This window comes from Aethalodelphis obliquidens, unplaced genomic scaffold, assembly GCF_003676395.1.
Source record: "Aethalodelphis obliquidens isolate GAN/ISIS:26980383/991018 unplaced genomic scaffold, ASM367639v1 scaffold18, whole genome shotgun sequence".
NCBI lineage: Eukaryota > Metazoa > Chordata > Mammalia > Artiodactyla > Delphinidae > Aethalodelphis > Aethalodelphis obliquidens.
Genome location: NW_020837962.1, coordinates 845,995 through 867,392, shown reverse-complemented (window position 1 = coordinate 867,392; position 21,398 = coordinate 845,995). Strand labels below are relative to the sequence as shown.

Below are 21,398 nucleotides of genomic sequence, written 5' to 3'. Positions count from 1 at the left end.
GACGTAGACACTGACAGCTCTGCCATAGACAGATGTTGTCACAAAATTCTGCCCTTAACCCACGGGTTCTCTCCTATCCTATCACCTACCTATCTGAGACCCCCAATGCTAATGTCCAGATTTACTCAAGGATTTCAGAAGAGAAACAAATGTCTGAGCTCTCTTATAGCTGGGACATCTGTAAGGACATCACCTAGGAAGGCCACTTTTTCCTAGATAGGGCCTGCTCATCTATGTGACATCATTGCCACTGAGAACTGCCACACTGTACAACACCAGGATGTCATTTACATCATAGTGAATCCATGGAGTTGTGCAGTGCACAGCCTGCCCTGCTGTACACGACAGTCTTGCTGCTGCTTATGTTTGACAAGCAGCTTTCTTCAAGCTAAATCACTACAACCCTTCTTCTGATGGTTTTAGTGCCTCTTTTTATAGTTGCAATTTTTCCTTTCTCAGGACCAGTTTTCTGAAGTCTCCTATGGAAGACAAGTAAGGAATGCGCAAAACCCACCAGGAATACTTCAAACCGACTGCAGAACAAAGCTTCAAAGCAGGTTGCTTGAGCTCCATTCATCAGGTTAAATGCAGCTGAGACTGTACACAGCCCATCGGCCCCCTCTGAGGGGCTCCTGTGCACAAACGCGGTCACGTGATTAATTGTTGCAGGAAAGGGCCAACAAGGTAAATCATGCCAGGAAGCATCGAGCTGCTCTCTGCCTATCCCCACGACACGGCGGCTGCAGACTGGCTCAGCGGCTCTCCTACCCAGCTCCTCCTCCAGGCCGACCCTGGGAAGTACGGGTCCTGAGGGTTTTCTCCTGTTTTCTCTGCTGGTTCCCCTGTCCTCTTTTTCAGGGCAGTTGGGCTGGGCTAAAAAGAACCTGGGAAAGGTTCTAGAAGGGAAAAGGCAGCGCACAGCTTTCTCCCTGCTCCTCTATACACCAGGAGGGCATCATGGGTGGCTGTCCCTAAAGGAACAGAACAGGAAGCTACTAATTTACGTGTCTATTTATTCACATGCCCTCCTCCTTCACAGCTCTCAAAGAAGATAAAAGTGTCATCTCTGGGCTTCCCTGGTGGCGCAGTGGTTGAGTCCACCTGCCGATGCAGGGGACACGGGTTTGTGTCCCGGTCCAGGAAGATCCCACATGCCACGAAGTGGCTGGGCCCGTGAGCCATGGCCACTGAGCCTGCGCGTCTGGAGCCTGTGCTCCGCAACGGGAGAGGCCACACAGTGAGAGGCCCACATACCGCAAAAAAAAAAAAAAAAAAAAAAAGTGTCATCTCTGTGAAAATCCCAGCCACAGTAGAATCCCCATAATTGGGACTTGTGGAAATTTACGATGAGAGCAAAGGGCTTTGCTTGACTAGCAGGAAGAAGACTAATGGGGTCACTTCTGTCAACACAAACTTGGGGTCCCAATATCCCCAGAAAAAAGTTCCCTTCCTAGAATGGGAGTTCCAGCTGCTGGGGCCAAAAGATCCTTCTCAGGAGAGCTCTGAACATGAAGATCTGGTCCAAACCACTCATTTTATGGATGATGAGACAGTGGCCCAGAGAAGTTAAGTGACTTGGCCAAAGTCACACAGGAGCAGATCCCATATAAGAAGCCTGATTCTCCTTCTGATTCATCCATGACACTGCCGCCCAGGTCTAACTAAGATGGATTGAGCGTGATCCTAGCACACGCTAGGATCTCTTGATCTGAGGGTCTCTCCCAGGCTGGGACCTGTATGCCAGCCCCCCAAGCTCTGAGTTAGAGATGAGTTTACACATGCAGAGGTTTGAGCAGGGCCCGGTTGTGTGTCGCAATAGCTGGGGCCTTACCATGCCACCAAAGCTAGTGCCTCGTGAACACCAAGACTCCCGTTTCCGGAGCCCTGGGTCAAGCAACCGGCATGCAAAGACAGACACGCACTGCACACACATGCACAGGGACACACCAGTGCACAGGGGACAGGGCTCAGGGGAGATATTTAGGGATGATGGCAGGGAGTGGGGAGAGAGGCATGCCACAGCAGTGCCATTAACTGACTGTCAATCAAGCCAGGGAAGCTTTAGGGCCAGAAGGTCCTTCAAGGCTCAACCAGATGGAACAGACGTCTCCAGGGCCTTCCAGTCAGGGTTACTGGTGGCGGACACATTGGTGGGAAGGGTAATGAGATCCATTCTGAACTGGGGAAATCCATTCCCGGCTGGAGGTCAACCCTGGGAAGTCCAAGGTCCTGCGGGTGGCAACGCGCCCCACGCCCCACACTGACATTGGACACCCGCAGGATGGTGTTTCAGTGAGTCTGTAGGTTTGGGTTGTGAAACTCGGGGATCTAGCCCATTCTACCATCAGCTATGGGGCTCAGTGGGTGCGACAGGAGCATGCACATCTAAACACACTCCGTGCCTCCCGTACACACCAGGAAAACACTCCCAGTTACTCACGTAGGCAAAAGATGGGCCTTGCTGTGGTTGAACAATACAGTATAAAACAAATGTCAGTGTTATTTCCATCACACGTACATCAGGGTCTGGAGAATATACGATTTCAATCCCCCCCCGCTCAGACAGCCTGGATTCTCCAAGATTCTCCAACTAGGAAAGCAGCAACTTTTCTTGGATTCAATTTCCTTTCTGTTTTGCTGCTGTCTTTTCTAATTTCTTAGAGATTCAGACATTTCAAAGTTTTTTAATTGCTGGAGCCGAAGTGCAGTCTTTAAAACTGTATCTCATGAGATGCTGTCTGAGATGTGTTCTCACACACAGAGAAAAAGGTATCTGGCACATAGCAGGTGCTTGATAAAGATCAGTTACTATTATTAAGTATTACTATTACTTATCATCACTATTCTAGGAAAAGGAAAGGCGGTGGGAAGTGGTGTTTAACTGCCACGTGAACTTTGGCGCTATTTGTTCCCATACACGGTGCCAGAGACAGTGTGGGTTTCCTGCGTCTGTTTGAGGGAGGAAGGTTCCCCAGGCTACAACCAGAGCCCACCCGAGATCTCCGAGGGCCTCCAGACAAACTGGCCTCTGTGGCTACTCCAGTGTTGCCTCTGAGCCCCAGAAGCGAGATCCAGAGTGGCAGGAACCAGTGACACCCCAAGCCTTCTTCAGGCCTCCGCTCTGCCTTTCCCCTGTCCCCACCCCAAACCTTCACACAGAGGCGCTGGCAGGTCCTTCAAGCAGCCCCATTGCTTGTCGCCTCCTCTGGGACAGACGAGGCAGGGCTAAGACGGAGGAGGAAGAGAGGGATGGACCCAAGAAGGGATGATTCTAGAAACAGCCTCTTCTTTCCTTCTAAGGCCTTAATCAAACTGCATCACCATGGGTTGATCTGTATGATTATTTGATGACTGTCTCTCTTTCCCACGAGTCCAAAAGCTCAGTAGCTAGAATAACAGTGCCTCGTAGCCTCATCGCTGGACCCCATCCTGGCAGCGCCCGGCATACAGTAGATGCTCGGTCAAGGGCACTGGACCAAAGCCCATATGCTGAGTGACACCAATGTTCCCATCCCCTGGGGTTCCCATCTGAGGGACACATGGAGGAATGACAGGTGTCCCTCAACACTAGGGAATTTCCAGAGATTCAGTTCAGGCAGTAGTTCTCCAGCAGGGGTGACCGTGCCCCCCAGAGGGCACCTGGCAATGTCCCTAGAGACATTCTTGGCTGCATAACTGAGGGCAGGGGTTGCTACCAGCCTCCAGTGGGGAGAGGCCAGGGATGCTGCTAAAACCCGCCAAGGCATAAGACAGCCCCACAGTTACTCAGTCCAAAATGACTTCGGTGCCACGGTTGAGAAGCTTTGATGTCAATCAAGACTCCTCCTCTCATTTCACAGGACAGGACCCCTCAGGAGATGATCCTGGCTAAAGTGAGAAGTCACCTAGACGCAAACGGGCCCACCCAGGAGGAAAAGCAGCCCTCTGGTGAGCTGTCTGGGGAGGGGCAGTGAAGCACAGCCCTGAGTCCTTACAACGCCAAGTCCTGGCCTTCTGAACGGTGCTGTCTCTCCCTCGGTCAGCCCACGAGCCCGGGGGCCCATCTGCTAAGTCGTGGCCACAGGGCAGGAACTACCACTCACCGTGATACTTGTGTCCTTCTTGCCCTTGTGGGAGGAGGCCACCACGGCCAGGTACTGGATGACTTTCTTGGTGTTTTCAGTTTTCCCAGCTCCAGACTCGCCTCTGAAAGATACGGGAAAAGTGACCCACCGGAAACAGCCCCACACAGGTGTTCTGTGGGTACTTTTCCACAGCTCCATGCCATTTGCCAGATGGGGAAACTGAGGCTCCCAGAGGGGAGGAGACTTGCCCACCACTGGCAGAGAGCTGGGCTGGGTTTTCAAACCCCGCTCCATATCTCAATCCACTCCTCCCAAGAGGATGCAGGAAAGGATGTAGATGAAAAGAGTAAAAGAGAAAGCTGAGTTTTCCTAACAAGGTACAAACTTAGGTTTATTTGGAACTGTCTACTTTAAAAAATAAATACTTCATTTTCTAGAGCAGTTTTAGGTTCACAGCAAAATTGAGCAGAGGTACAAAGGTCCTATATGCCCCTGCCCCTGCCCCTTGACATACACAGCCTCCTCAACCATCAACATCCCCCACCAGAGTGGTACCCTTGTAACGATCAATGAACCCACGCTGATGCATCATTACCACCCAAAGTCCGTAGTTTACATCAGGGTTCACTCTTGGTGTTGTACATTCTATGGGTTTTGACAGCTGTATAATGAAATGTATCCACTATTACAGTATCATACAGAATAGTTTTACTGCAAATTATCTATTTTAAAGACATTATTAGGGACTTCCCTGGTGGTGCAGTGGTTAAGAATCTGTCTGCCAGTGCAGGGGACACAGGTTCGAGCCCTGGTCCGGGAAGATCCCTCATGCCGCGGAGCAACTAAGCCCGTGCACCACAACTACTGAGCCTGTGCTCTAGAGCCCACAAGCCACAACTACTGAGCCCACCTGCCACAACTACTGAAGCCCACGCACCTAGAGCCCGCGCTGTGCAACAAAGAGAAGCCACTGCAATGAGAAGCCCATCCACCGCAACGAAGAGTAGCCCCTGCTCCTGCAACCAGAGGAAGCCTGCACATAGCAACAAAGACCCAATGCAGCCAAAAATAAATAAATTTTATAAAGAAAAAAAAAGACATTATTAGCCTTGTTAGAGATGGAATGATCAGGCAAGAGACTGCCTTCCAGGAAGGACATAAGTACCTCTCAGAGTACCAGGATATAAGTTACAACTTTTTGAAGGTCCCCTTACAAAAAAGGAGAAAAAGGAGAAGAAGAGGGAGGGGGAGTGGGGAGAGGGAGAAGGAGAAGAAGAAGGGGAAGAAGAAGAAGAAGGGGACGAAGGAGAAGAACTGGTTATCCCATCAGCCACTGGACAGACATAAGCCCCTTCATCCTCTGGAGAACCCCATTCTAATGGTCAGGTGGCTAGCTAATGATCTCAGTCAAGTATCAAAGAATAAACCTGGTTGAAGTAATTCATGCTAAAGTGTAAATGACTGATAAGTTTAGATCAGCAGGATGTTGTCTGTCTTATCAAAAGAGTACTCCTAGAATATGAGCAGTGGATTAAATGGCCTTCTCGAACCAGCTACCTCTCTTGGCCACTGGAGATCATGGTGGTGGAATTGTTTCATCCAAGGATTCCAGACACTGCCTCTGACTCCCACTATTCTCAGTGAAAGGGAAAGATGACTTCAACCAAATCTTTTCTCCCTTCTTGTCCTCTCCTCTGATTTTCTTTTGGTTTTTGTTTTTCCTTCCTTTGCCTAGACTCTCATTTGCTGAGGTCACTGAATATTCTGAAACATACAATTTTTTTTAAGTCTGAATTTGTCTACCCCAAGGTCGGTTCAAGGTTCTCCACACTGAACCACTGCCACCAGCACTAGTGCAGTGCTTGCCCTTTTTCCTAATTAGGAAATAAAGAAATTAACTTGCTCTGCCAAGGGCCCATTAATAACTTTGCTCATGGCTAAACGGAAAAAAGAGAGAAAGAGGAAGGAAGGGAGGAAGGGAGGGAGGGAGGGAGGGAGGAGGGAAGGAGGGAGGCAGAGAAAGAAACATGTGCCCTGAATTGTCAGACGCAACCCCATGGGTCACCATCCGGAAATCAAGTGTCTGATCTCCAGGAAGGTTGAAACATGTCTCCACGTCTCGCGACGATATTAACACTGTCCTCTCCCCTTTCCTAATGGCCTTTATTCCCAATGGTCACATTATTTCATATGGCCTCAGAGGCACTTTGTGAAATGGGAGCCATGGAGGCATTATCTTTATTTTCTTGAGGAGGACAATTGAGTCCAAAAAATTTTTTTTTCTTTAATTTTAAGGAGAGAATTGACTTTTCAAGGGGAGTGGAGGCCCTATGTTAATTGTTTCACATGTATTATCCCCTTTACCTCCCCTCCCACAATTCTGAAGGTAGGACATATCACTTTCATGTTATTACAGAAGAGGAACTTTGGGCCAGAATGGGTAAGCAACTTGCCCTAGATCACACAGCGAGGCAAGAGCACACACAGCATTGAAATCAGGTCTCTGGTTCCAATGCAGTCAGGACTCTTTCTATGACATTTCACAAAGTCATTCCATGACACAGGCCTAACCCTCTAGGAACTTGCTTTCTAAGGTCAGAGGAAGGGAATGGGGAATAGAAATTGATATTTCTTGAAAACCTACTCTATGTTATTGGGCTCAGAAATCTTTTTATTTAATCCAACAACCTAATGAAGGAGTCATTGATTATCCCCATCACCCACCTGGGGAAACTGAGGCTCAGAGAGGTTGAAGTAGTGTTCTAGGTCATAACTGCTCCTGCTATCACACAGATAGGGAACAGAGGAGTGAGATTTGAATGCAGGTCTGCTTGATACCAGAGCCCATGTTCTGCCCACTACACTTTTTTTTTCTTTTTTACACATGAAATTATTTTCAAACATTATTTAACACAAGTCTTACAAATATATCACATTAGTTGTGGAGGAAGTTAGATATTTTATAACTTCAGGGCTATAATTTGTTATTGGCAACAAAAGGCAAAAAACCTCATTGCCAGCATAAGGGCACAGCTTGAAGCAACTGAAATCATACAAGCATTGCTTCATAAACACCGATTTTTGAGTGGCATAGTTTCAGAAAAGATTGATTTTTAAAGGATATTTTAATTATGCTCTAACAGGTGTTTGGAATGAAATGCTATATTGCAGCTATCCGTATGAAGGTTTGGTCAGCATTGATTATTCGGAATGTCTAGCTCTGCAAGAAAGCAAGAAGGAAAGTGGTTTGAAATAGACAAACTCTTGTGGCATATAGTTTATATGACTAGAGGTTGTCATCAAACCTTGAAAACAGTCTTGATGTATTTAAGTGAAAGACGGTGGACACTAAGCTGTTATAGGAACAAACTATCCATGCAGCTTATCCTTGGAAATTAAGTTACTGAGTTAAAGTTCTTAAAGACTAATAATAATAATCCATTTAGATCTTCTTTTCAAATCAGTTTACCCGTGAATGACTGCCATGTATTCATTCTAATTTGTCAATAAATTGGCATGAAAAGTTGGAAATTGATCTCTTTTTTTTTTTTTCTGCGGTACACAGGCCTCTCACTGTTGTGGCCTCTCCCGTTGCGGAGCACAGGCTCCGGACGCGCAGGCTCAGCGGCCATGGCTCACAGGCCCAGCTGCCCCGCGGCATGTGGGATCTTCCTGGACCGGGGCACGAACCTGTGTCCCCTGCATCGGCAGGCGGACTCTCAACCACTGCGCCACCAGGGAAGCCCCGCCAAGTCCTTTTAATCAGTCCAGCCTCAGTGGCTGGAAGGAGGTACCCAATGGCAGCTTAACCCCTCAGCCCCCAGCCAAGCTGGATTCATGGGTGTGTGACCTGTGCAGTCCCATGGGGACAATACTGAGGAGGGCCCTGTGCTTGATTTAATGCTCTGATGTTGCGATCTTGAATTTCTAAATAATTTTTTGTTTGTTTGTTTGTTTGCGGTATGCGGGCCTCTCACTGCTGTGGCCTCTCCCGTTGCGGAGCACAGGCTCTGGACGCGCAGGCTCAGCGGCCATGGCTCACGGGCCCAGCTGCTCCGTGGCATGTGGGATCTTCCCGGACCGGGGCACGGACCGGGGCACGAACCCGTGTCCCCTGCATCGGCAGGCGGACTCTCTACCGCTGCGCCACCAGGGAAGCCCTCTAAATAATTTTTTAATTAATTTTTTTTTATTGGAGTAAAACTGCTTTACAATATTGTGTTAGTTTCTGCTGTACAATGAAGTGAATCAGCTATAAGTATACCTATATCCCCTCCCTCTTAGACCTCCCTCTCCCCCACCCCCCCCATCTAGGTCGTCACAGAGCACCGAGCTGAGCTCCCTGTGCTATACGGCAGGTTCCCACCAGCTATCTATTTTACACATGGTAGTGTATCTATGTCAAACCTAATCTCCCAATTTGTCCCACTCTCCCCTTCCCCCTCTGTGTCCACATATCCGTTCTTTACATCTGTGTCTCCATTCTTGCCCTACAAATAGGTTCATCTGTACCATTTTTCTAGATTCCACATATATGCATTAATATACGATATTTGTTTTTCTCTTTCTGGCTTACTTCACTCTGTATGACAGACTCTAGGTCCATCCACATCTCTACAAATGACCCAATTTCATTCCTTTTTATGGCTGAGTAACAGTCCATTGTATATATGTACCACATCTTCTTTATACATTCATCTATCATTGGATATTTAGGTTGTTTCCATGTGCTGGCTATTGTAAATAGTGCTGCAATGAACATTGGGGTACATGTGTCCTTTTGAATTATGGTTTTCTCAGGGTGTATGCCCAGTAGTGGGATTGCTGGGTCATATGGTAGTTTTATTTTTAGTTTTTTAAGGAACCTCCATACTGTTCTCCGTAGTGGCTGTACCAATTCACATTCCCACCAACAGTGCAAAAGGGTTCCCTTTGAACAAGGGGCTCAGCATTCTCATTTTGCATAATTTTACAAGTCAGGTAGGTTGTCCTAGCTCCTAGGGTTGAACACCATTTCTGAGTCCATTTCAGCCGTGGTCTGCCATTGGTAGAAAAGCCAAATTGCCTCTGAATCTCAGAGCTGTTCAGTCCCTGGTCCTCATGTGACTCCCACCCCTGCAGCCAGCAAAGTCCTCTGGATTTGTGCTGTCCAACTCCTATACATCCTACAAAGCCCAGTTAAGCACTGCCTCTATTTTGAGTACTGCCTCCAGCTCCCCAGGCAAAAGCAGTTCCTCTTTCCCCTGCAGCATCAATCAGCAGAATAACACAGTGGGCTCCAGGGCCAGACTGCCTGAGTTCAAGTCTCTGCTCTGCCCTATGTGACCACGTGCAAGTCACTTAACTACTCCCATGCCTCAGTTTCCTCTTCTATAAAATGGGTATAATAAAAAGCACTTCTATGATTGTTATGAGGATTAAATGAGTGAATATATAAAACATTTAGAACAATGCCAGGTATACAAAAATGTTACCTATTGTTACTTTTACAACCATTTCTCTCCTAATGCTTATATATTCTGTTTATATCATTATCTTCAATATTCATACTATCATTAAAATACAAGACATATTTTTCTATTGTTTAAGCCAGGAGTCAGCAAACCATTCTGTAAAGGACAGATAATAAATACTATAGGCTTGGTGGGGCCTGCATTCGGTGTCCTAAAAGCAAATGTGGAAACAAATGGGAGTGGCTATGTCCCAATAAAACAATAAAAGAACAGACAGGGACCAGATTTGGCCCACCGGTCAGAGTTTGCTGACCTCTGGCTGAAGTGTTTCAGTGCTTTTCTGTCCATTTTAAAGTTCAGACTCCTCTAGAAGACCTCACCCACCTCTCTCTGATCTCATATCCCACCCCTCACAAAGATGCCCACATCCTAATCTCAGGAATCTGTGAATACATTACATGAGACAAGAGACTTTTTAAATTAAATTAAGGATCTGGAGAAGGGATAATTATCTTGGATTATCCTGTAACCCAGTATAATCACGTGTCCTTATAAGAGGGAGGCAGGAGGGTCAGAGACAGAGATTAGGAGATACACAGCTGGCTCTGAAGATGAAGGAAGAAACCACAAGCCAAGGAACGTAAGCAGCCTCTGGGAGCTGGAAAAGACTAGGAAACCGAGTCAGCAGGTTGTTTTAGCATTTATATCCACTTACCTAAGTAGCATTATATCACTAATTTTTGATTATTCATTGTTAAGCATCAAATGTTGATTTCTCATTGTGGAAGATGATAATTTAGCCCCTGTTTAACCCTCTCCTCTTTCCCCATAGAAGCAATGTGGTCGCATATAGTATTTCCGGCTAGATCAACACTCAGGGTTTGCATTATAAAGATGATGGAAACACTGCACACAGCTGGGCCCCTTTGTCACTGTGATTACTCTTCCTTCTTGCCTAACTTTGATTTCCCCTAGAATTAATAATTACCTTGTCTTAGTGTTTCCCAGTTTTCTATCTCTATACATATCAGCCCCAAACTTATTACAGATTTTCTAAATCTTCTCTCAATGCGTTTCATTGTCTTCACAATTAAATCGCCACCTGAAACTCTTATTTATCTGGTTCAGCACCAGGACCCCCAGGCCTAGCACCTGCTTGGTGCCAGTTGGTGCAAAATAAGTATTTGTTGCCTGAGTCTGTCCTTTGGCCTTGGGAGTTTGCTGTAAGGAACATTTGGGGGAAAAAAACCTGGAAAAGCACTTTTGAAAAGCAGATAGCAGGCTCTATTTTCAAGACTATGGCAATTAGAATTCCTTAGCACCTGAACTCAGAACCCATCATTCACAACTCTAAACGTGCAGAGGAGGTTGTGGAGCAAAAGTCTAGAAACAATGCGGTTACTGTTACTATCTGTTAATACTGTGAATAATTCTGTTAATAACATGATTTGTTGACATTGCTTTTAATTGAAGGAGAGGCTAACTTTCAGTTAGAAGTTTAAAATGTATGTTTGTGCATGTAGAGGTATATGTCTGTATACACACACACACACACACACACACACACACACACACACACACAGAGTCATTCTCATTGTTCACACTAGTTATGCTCTATGAAGCCACTGCAAACACTGAATTAGTGATCACTGAACCATCGTCGCTTGTAGGGGAAACACACAGATAGGTTCCTTTGAGCTTCTGGTCCCAAAATTTTCATCAACCAATCACTATAGTATAACTTTGTTTTATGTGTGTTTCTGTTTAAAGACACTTTACTTAATATATTGTTGATTCATTGACATTGAACTCATGGCCAACAACACTGTAACTCATGCCTGAAGGAGACTCATCTAATACACGTATTTCCTCCATAAGGCACATCTCAGCCCTCCTGCCCTTGGGAAAACCAGACAGCACTTCGGCACTACACTTGGTGGACGTTTTAAAAAACAAAATAACTAAAAAAAAAAAAAAAAAAAAAGCTACAAAAATTCAAAAGCGTGGCACTAAATATGCCACGAAGAGGACCCTTGTTTACAGTCTGAGCTGAAACAAGAAGGCCGAGTGTCAACTTGTTCCGCCTCAGCTGGGAATGTGTGCGTCAGGGGACCCAGATTTTAGCTCTGCACATGTCCTCGAATGACCACGAAAGCACCATGAGTATTGAAATAGGGGTACGAATAAATGTTAGCAAGTAGGTAAACCTGCATATATGGAATCAGTGAATAATGAGGATCAATTGTATGTGTGTGTGTATTTTTTTTTACATTTTTTAAGGAATGGAAACAACCAAAATTATGATCCATAAGAGTTGATAAAATAAAATACAGCATCTCCAGGCAGCCACTACTATATATGATCAGACAGAATGCACTCTAAAATGTACTGTTGGATAGAAAAAGCAAGGGCAGATAAGCATATGGTGTATACAACCATTGCGTTTTATGAACTCCAAAGTTCTGGATTCTCTTGGGGAGGGACAAACCCAAGGACCTCTGGTAACACTGGGTCGACATTCTCCCAAGGGATCAATTGTCTGTGGCAGAATCACAGCTGTCCCCTTGAATGGATACTGTGGCTTTCCAATTTGCCGCAGTCTTCACCACTCCCTATTGCCACTCCCGGCCCACTTCACTCCTTTCTATTACCTGCCAGGCTCTCCTAGGCATTTGCATTTGTTGATCCTGGTCTGGGGTTAAGATGAATATCTCTAAACAGACAGCTGTAGATTCACTGGCCATGCCTAAAAATGCATTAAGATAAAATACCCATAGGCATGGTTATTATGCATATTAATAGCTACCATTCTTTTTCTGTTACCCTATACTTTCTTCTTTGGTTTCACTTAGAATGGCTGGGGGCTTAGTGGAAATTTCAAATGTAACTTACAAGTAGCACTTGTGTTCACTGTGCATTAACACGTCATCAGGCACTGTGCTAAGAGCTTTTTATGAATTAACCCATTTATTCCTTACAACCACTCTGTGAGGTAGGTGCAGTTGTCCATTTCCTAGATGAAGAAACTGAGGCTCAGACAGGGTCAGTGGCTTTCTGTAGATCATGTCATGAGAATATGACAGAGCTGAGACCAGGACTCTGTTCTTTTCCATCTAGCACACAAGCCACCCCCAAAATGAAAACCTGGTCTGTCTGGAGCGAAAATGTCCTCGTGTCGCCTTGCTCAGTGCCTCCAAGTGTTGTCATAGCATCACTTAGGAGTGAAAGGGACCCAAATGCCCCACTATCACTTTACTTCCTCAGCCAGGAGAGTCAGCTAACGGTCTGAGGACCCCAATCTCTGGGTGGGCTCACTCCCAGCCCAGGCTCCCCGGGAGCCAAGACTGAGGCCCCCTCATTAACCCCTGCAGCCACCAGGTAACCTGAGAAGTCTTCCTACCACAAGGCCTGCACCAATGGGTCAGCAAACTGGGGGATGAGCCAGACGCCCTCACCGAAAAGTGTGCGTCAGAATCTCCAGGACCCTCCGGTCCTCCCTGACTCACGCTTCCCGCCCTTCTGAGCTCCCAGTGGGCTGCAGCACCCCAGCTCCCTCCCTCTGCTGGTGGAGGTTCAGCTCCCAGACAACCCCCTCTAGACCCCCACCCAGAGCAGACGGGGGTGCACAGCTCAGACACAGCCACCCCTTCAGCATCCCCTGTGTAGACGACCCTTGACAAGTGTTTCCAATCCCTGCCAGCTTGCTGACCAGCCCTGCAGCTTCACAGTCGCCCAAGACACTAGATAAAAACATAGGTTTCCCCAGCTCTACCCCAGATCCACCGAGTCAAGAGCTGCTGGGGGTGAAGCCAGGCCATCTGTCTCTTGAACTAATGGCCCAAGAACTGACGTGCAGCCACGTTTGTGGAGAGAGGTCTAACAGAGCCCACACTGGACGTATCTGAGGTGGTTTTACGCAGTTCATGGTCAAGCAAGCAGGGCTCAGCAGAACTCTGGTTGATACTAACCACGGCGCTGCATCAGAACCCCAGCTGCCAATCACGGGCACCTGCACTGTGCCAACATCGTACTCAGCTCCCCCCTACACAGCTCCTTCAATTCTCTCAACAACCCTGGGAGGTGGGCACAACTGATACCCCCATTCTACAGATGAGGAGACTGAGGCTGGGAGGCTTAACCAACCTGCCCAAGAACAAATTGCTGGCGTGCAGCACAGCGGGAAAGCAAACCTAGATCTGTGCCTCCACAGCCTCGCCAGCTAAGCACAGCGGCCACTCTCCTGAGGCATCTGCGCCCCTTCAACACTGCACTGTGTTATCAAAAACTCCTTTAAAAACGCTGCAGGCCTCTGCCAGGAAGTGTTTCTCCCTCTTCTTCAGAAACAGGGTGGAAGGGATGAGGGCAGGGGGTCAAAGTAGGAAGCCTGGTTGGGAGCGAAGGCAGGCCGTGGGTGAAGCAACAAAGGCAAACCCCTGGGAAGCCTGCAGTTTTCCAAGAGTCAGCACTGGCCCCAGGGAGAGTGACAGAGGCACCTGCTGGCCTGAGTTGCCTTCCCTGAACGGGAGAGTCGCCTGACAACAGCATCTCCTGCCACTGAGTCCCAGTCCCCCAGACCCTAGGGCATCAGTGCTTATCCCCAAGTGGCACTCTGGCCTCCTTGAATGATCAGAAAGATCTGCTCTAACCTCTTGTCCATACGCTCTCCCCAGCCTGCAAGGCCCTGCATGACCATGTCCCCGACCACATCCTCCTACCCTTCTCCTTCCTCCCTGCGCCCCACCCACTCAGACCGTCTCCGACCCTCAAAACACAAGTGGTTCCCACCTTAGGACCTTTGCCCTTGCTGTTCCCCACCCGAAACTCCTCCCCCAAGTCCTCCTCGGGGCTTGCTTCCTCTCCTCACTCGGGTCTCAGCTCATACCCCGAGTGGTTGAGCCAGGGCGACAGGCTGCAGCTCTTTTCCTCCAGATAGATGTGCTAAATACGAAAGATGCCAGCCATTCCTCACCCCCGATGCCACAGTCTGTGGTGGGGCAGGGGATGGTGGGGCTGTGGCTGGCTCATCAGTGAAGGCCAGCGAATGAGGGTTGGGCCCTCCAACGGCCTCAAGAAATTTAGGTCCAAGTCTCACTATTGACAAAAACTCGCTGTGTGCCTCTGGGCAAATCTCATGACCTCTCTGATTTCCTCCTCTATAAAAATGAGGTAACTGGACTTGAGCAGTGGGTTCTCTGCTCTGCCAGGACACACATGTTAGTCATGACATATGAATATCTAGCTTACAGGGCTTGCTTGGTTCTTAGTCAGATATATACATAGTAGTCATATATATGAGTATGTGTGTCTGTATATATAGATATACATATACATATTCATATACATACACATATATATGTAACACTCACAACAACCCTATTAAGTACCATTAAGTACCATTATCATCATTCTTACTTCCCCACTTTATAGTGAGAACACGGAGCCCTGGAGAGGTTAAATTTGTACCTGAAGCTACAAGCTAGTGAGAGGCAGAGCCAGGATCGAAACCCGGGTGGTCTGGCTTGTAACCCCCACTCTAAGGAGGCTTTCAATGACATAACTCGGTGGACAGTCCCTTCCATGGATGACCCTAGATTCTAATGAGACCTGCAGAGAAGTGGAGTCACATTTGATATGGAGGCTGGGGACCAACAGCCTGTAAGTCAACACAATCAACCACAGAAAGGTAAAATTGAAAAATCCCTTAAAACATCCTCAAAGCAATGCATCTGTGACTTGGTATGCAACGCCCCTCTAAAGCAGCCTCTGTGTATAAATGCCAACTAGATGCAGGGATTCCGAGTGTGCAATACGGACAATGCAGGGGAGAGAATGGGCTCGGCAAGGCGAGATGCTCACACCGTCAGGGCCACAGGGGAACGAGACCAGTGGAGGGATCGGCAGAGTCCCATGTCTATTCTCACCCTCACTCTGGAACACATCCATTGGGTGGATGGTGGTGACCTCACCTGCACTAGATCCACCAGTGCTAGTTTTCCTCCCGAAGGGCGTGGTTGGTTTCTCTAAGCTACGTGCACAGTATGAGACCCCAGCGCCAACAGCCATGACCACCCCTGACACGTACAACTCACGCTGGCCATAACCAGCCTGTTTGTGTGCTATTGACCCAATTCTCCACCATAATTATCACCCTGCCGCCGCCCCACCCCCTCAAAGCAATATTTGGAATACAAGTGAATGAAAGGGAGATATTATTACAGAGACCAACTTGAATCCACTTTCATATTAAATAATATGAATCATTCCCGATTTTGATGCTCTATGAAAATTTCCTGCAACGCTTGTAACTGACCAGGTGTGTGTTGGGGGGGCAGGAAGTGCAGTCTCAGTTATCTCTGAGGACCCTTCCTGGCCCAAAGTTCTGGGACAGAGGTTGTAAACAGGTGGCCCATTGGCAAAGCCAGCCCACAAATGGACTTTATTTGGCTGGAGATCTGTGTATATGTGTTCATGTAAATTAGGTGCCAATGTTTAAAAATTTGATATTTCACATAGAAACCTAGATTTCCAGCTTCTACTGAAATGTAGGAAAGTCTGGCAACATTGGACCTGCATTCTCCCCTGGCAACAGTAGACAGGAGATGGGTAGCAGCTCCCCCCCTCAGATGGGCCATTTTCTCCAGTTCACCACACTCCCCACCATTCCCTACTGTGCTACACCCAGGACTTTTCACACATTAACAGTACTTGGTTGACTTTGGCCTTTGAGTTTGCAACCACAGTCCTAAATGTCCTGTAATGCCTCTTCTCAGACAGAGGGCTTTTGTTGGGAGACACACTCTGGCCAAACTGATCTCTCAGTTTCTCCGATAGAACACGCTCTATCTGACCTCAGGGTCTTTGCATATGCTGTAAACTATTCCTCTCTTTTCTTCATCATCTCTGCATCACTTCTTTGGGAAACCTTTAGTGTTCTCCCCAGTTAGAACTTCTCTGATTTACACATTCTCCTAGTTCCTTACATGTCTCATTCTTCATAATTTTCAGTTTGTAATTACACATTTCTTTAAGTGATTTTTAAAATGTGTATGTATTTTTTTTTTAGTTCCTGAAAAGGTAGTACCTTCACAGAACCAAACAGTAAATTCAAGCAGTACCAAAGGGAAGTGTGTAATTATTGTTTTAGTGTCTGTCTTCCCTCTTGAGAAGTCATTTATTTTTGGTTCATTCCTATACGCCAAGTACTCACCAGTGGGACAGACCCATTCAATCTGTTGAATAGTGAGTGAGACAGGAGTGGGTGTAGAGGTGAAGAAGGAAGGAGGGTGTATTAGTTTCCCATTGCTGCTGTAACAAATTATACAAACGTAGCGACTTAAAACAACACAAACTGATTATATTACAGTTCTGGAGGGCAGAAGTCTGACATGGATTGTACTGGGCTAAAACCAAGATGTCAGCAGGGTTGTGTTTCTTTCTGGGAGCACTAGGGGAGAGCCCGTTTCCTTGCCTTTTCCAGCTTCTAGAAGCTGTTCTCATCCTGGGCTTCCTCCATCTTCAAAGCCAGGATGGTGGGTGAAGTCCTTCTCACACTGCATCTCCCTCTGACTCCTCCCCTGCCTCCCTCTTCTACTTGTAAGGGCCTTGTGATTACATTAGGCCCACCTGGATAATCTACGATCCCTTCCCTATTCTAAGGTCAGCTGATTAGCAACTGTAATGCCGTGGCAACCTTCATTCCCCTTTGCCATGTCACCTGACACATTCACAGGTTCTGGTGATTAGGAGGTGGAGACCTTGGCGGGACCATCCCAGGCACTTGTATTGCACTTTGCTTTATTGCAATTTGCAGATATTGTGTTTTTTTTTACAAATGAAAGATTTGTGGCAACACTGTGTCAAGCATTTTTCCAACAGCATTTGTTCACTTCATGTCTCTGTGTCATGTTTTGGTAATTCTCGTAATATTTCAAACTTTTTCATTACTATTCTATTTGTCATGGTGATCTGTGATCAGTGATCTCTGATGTCACTACTGCAAAAAGACTGCAACTCCCTGAAGGCTCAGATGATAGTTAAGATTTTTTTAGCAACAGGCATGTTTTAATTAAGGTGTGTACAGGTGTTTATTTAGATATAATGCTATTGAACACTTAATAGTATAGTGTAAACATAACTTTTATATGTACTAGGAAACCAAAAAATCTGCCTGACTCGCTTTACTGTGATATTCACTTCATTGCAGTGGTCTGAACTAAGTCCACAAATTCTCCAAGGGGTACCTGTATTCTGCCCACCACAGGAGAGATTTTCCTGAACACTGAAAACCCTCTGAATGATTCTAAATTGAGTTAGTATCTTCTGACTATGTATCCAGGTCTTCAAAGAAATAATGACACCAGCCACCAAATATGGCACAATGTGGTTACTAATTGTGAAATTTGAGGGTGATTGTTTAACACATTGTTTAACACAAGCCAAGACTTCCTCACCAACGGAAATGGCATCTACCTTCACAGAGCTGTTATGGAATTAGAAGCAATTCTGTCTGTAAAATATTTAGTTCAGGACCTGGCACACAGTAAGTGCTCAATAAATGCTGGTTTTTAAAAGGGGGTGGCGCAGAACAAGACGGCACCAGGTATCCCTGGCAGTTTAGGGGTGCGTGGAACAGCAAACACATCAAAGAGCCCTGTTCTCATGGACCTTTTTCTTTAATAGGTTGGATCTTGACTCTAGAAAAACAAAAGAAAAAGCAGCTCCACTTACGTGCAGAGAATGGACTGGTCCTCTCGATCTGAAAACAGAAAGAAAAAAAGAGCCATGAGTTAGAATTTGCTCTGAGCTGATCGTCTGGATATGGTGCCTCCCAGGCCTCCCATTTAAGCTCCTACATGCTGGCCCCCCTGGGGGCGACAAGGGGCCAGCTGGGCTCATTGCCCAGGTTATAGGGGATAAGACCAAAGCCAAGAGGGCAGCAGGGCTCTTTTAGATACTTTTCCCGACCCCCTGAAGTCCTGGAGGCAGCCCCAGAAAGATACCGGAGACTGACGCGTTCAGGAGGCAGTGAGAATCCCTGCCCCACTAGCTCTGGAGGGTCCCAGGAGACCCACTCTGCCCAGATTAGGTCACAGACAGAACACCGACTTTGGATCCAGACAGACTGGCATTCCAACTTGGCCACTTCCCACCCTATGACTTTGGGCAAATATTCTTAACCTCTCCATGGTTCAGTTTTTTTTATCTGGAATATGGGGTAGTGGACATTTTTGGTTTGAAAATCCAGTATCCATTTCCTCTTCTTCCGAGAAGAGCATCCTATGGTCCTTAAGGATCCATGTTCCCTGCCCCCCCACCTCCCCACCCGCCATCATGTACAGTCTTGGTGAGACTGACCCACAAGCTACCCCAGCCAAGAGGCAACAACGTTTCCTAGGCTATGGCAATCAGAATCTCTGAGCTCAAACATCGAGCTGGATCAAGGATGGAGAAGCACAACGGAGGCCCTGAGGGGGCCTCACTTCCTGCCCCCAGAGCCCAAACAGCCCCGTTTTCTAACATTTTCTGAGGCTGGCTCCCCACTCTTCCCACCCCATCTGTGAGCTCCCCAATACTCCTCCAGAAATTCCTTTTCTAGATAAGGTCTCTGTCGCTAACCACCAGAGAACCCTGGTGGGTGCACAGGGCATCGTGAGGTTAAACGTGATTAAGCAGACATTACTGATCACCTTCTGCTCTTAAAGTGGCCTTAGCGGGTGGAGTCAAGATCCCCTATGAGGGACACGGGGAAGGTTAAACACCTTAGTCATCAGCCAGTTAACCATAACTGAGAAAGCAGAGCATCACATCCTCTGCTGGGCAATGGTGAAGCGGCAGGCATTTCTTAACTCCATTCCCTGCTCCATTCCCACCATCACAACCCTCAGCCTCTTATGATCAAAGATCTCCCGGGATCTTGAGACATCCCCCTCCAAACCCCTTCTCAGAGTAATCTTTCTGACATGCTGAACTGCCTGATCCCTCTGCTTCTTAACCCTCTTCCACTTTGGAAGTTTCTTAAAATGTTAAACAAAAATTCATCATATGACCCAGCTATTCCACTCCTAGGAATCCACCCAAGAGAACAGAAACATGTATCTCTACAAGACTTGCACACAAATGTTCACAGCAGCGTTATCATAATAGCTAAAAAGTAGAAACAACCCAAATGTCCATCTGCTGGTGGAGGGATAAATAAAATGTGGTCAATCTATACAATGGAACATTATTCAGTCATAGAAACAATGAAGTACCGATACAGGCTACATGGATGACCCTCAAAAACATGATGCTAAGGAAAAGTCAGACACAGAAGGCTACATACTGTGTGATTCCAGTTCTAAGAAATGTGCAGAATAGGTAAATGCATAAGAGAGAAGGTAGATTAGTGGTTGCCAGGGGCTGGGGTGGGGTGACTGCAAACAGGCATGAAGGATCATTTTGGGGTTTGTCAGCTGGATTGTGGTGATGCTTACGTAACTCAATTTACTGAAAATCACTGAATTTTACACTTATCTTGGGAGGATTTTTGGTATGCAAGTCTTATCTTAATAAAGCAGTTTTGAAAAGCTGTCCACGGCCCCCAGTGTCCTCAGATGAGGCCCAGAAGGGGCATCCGAGGCCTCCCGTGAGCGGCCCTGCCTGCCTGCCTCCCCAGCCTTGGCACTTCTATGTCCATCACTGTTAATTCCCCAGCAACCCCACCCGGATCAACCCCCAAACGCACTCTGTGCCTTTGTTCAGGCTACTCCTGCTGCCTAGCAGGCCTTTCTCTTCTCCTTTCCTGCCCATTTCCCTCCGTCTCAAAGATGACACCTCTTCTAAGAAGCCTTCCACACAGTAATGGAGCCAGGGGGAGGCTTGGCTGTAAATCTCCGTCAACGCTCCTAGGCTATCACAAATAGTCAACATTGTTAGAGAGAAGAAGCCCTAAGAAAAGCCCCCAGCCTCCATCAAGTAACCTGACTGCTGCCTCTAAGACCCTCCCAGACAGAAATCCTGGAACTGTCACTGGCTCCTGCCCATCTCCAAGACAGATGTCTCCACTGCCACAGCCCCTGTGCTGCCCGAGCGCCCTGTCCCAGGCTGGTTTTTTTTCTCTTTGTGTCTCTGCCCCCACAGAACCATGAACCGCTCATAGGCAGAAGTATCCAGTTCTGGACCCCGTTTCCCTCAGTTTCTGGATCCCCAGCCCCTGAACCCTAAGTCCCTGACACAGAGAAGGTGTAGCTTGGTGAGCACTGAAAAAAGCCAACCCCAAACCTGGAAGACATGAGTTTCTTGATGGGGAAGTTCAATATACACACAAGAAACTGAGTCACTCATTCATTCATTCAACAAATGCTTTTAGGGCATCTACCAGGTATTCTTCCCCATGCTAGACCCTGAAAATACTACATAATAGTATCTACTACTTAGCACCTTCTCTGTGTCATGCATTATTTCAATCATTTGCCTGTATTAACTCATTCAACCCCCGTACATCCTATGAGACAGACCAATTTTATCCCCATTTCACAGATTAATAAACTGAGGCACAGAGACATTTTAAAACTTGCCCACAGTTACACAGCCAGTAAGTGGATGAGGCAGGATTTGAACCCAACACCTACTACTTATTGAACACCTATTATGGGCCAGATACACTTTTCTGGCACTTTCCCTGTGTGGTCTTTGATCCTAACCCTTTTAAGTTTAAGGAAACTGAGGTCAGGTAACCCAAAGTCACGCAGCCACTTCAGGGACCAACCTGGGGGTTGAAGCATCATGCATCAGAGTCTGGGCACTTTCTGCTGTTCCAAATACAGGACAGGGCACAGGAAATGGAACGGGGATCCCTAGCGGCCAAGGCTTCTGCTGGATTAGGGAAGGCGTTGGGAGACAA

General features: G+C 47.0%; 1 protein-coding gene across 3 annotated transcripts in view; it reads right to left on the bottom strand.

The window, feature by feature from the left end:
• MYH11 (myosin heavy chain 11) overlaps nt 1-21,398 on the bottom strand; it is a 127,950-nt gene that overhangs the window by 58,877 nt on the left and 47,675 nt on the right. For all 3 annotated transcript variants that reach the window (XM_027117292.1, XM_027117294.1, XM_027117293.1), the window contains exons 4-5: nt 18,245-18,272; nt 4,083-4,185 (exon numbers count right to left, since the gene is read on the bottom strand). In XM_027117292.1, coding sequence (XP_026973093.1) covers nt 4,083-4,185; nt 18,245-18,272 — 131 coding nt within the window. The remainder of the gene's footprint in view (nt 1-4,082; nt 4,186-18,244; nt 18,273-21,398) is intronic.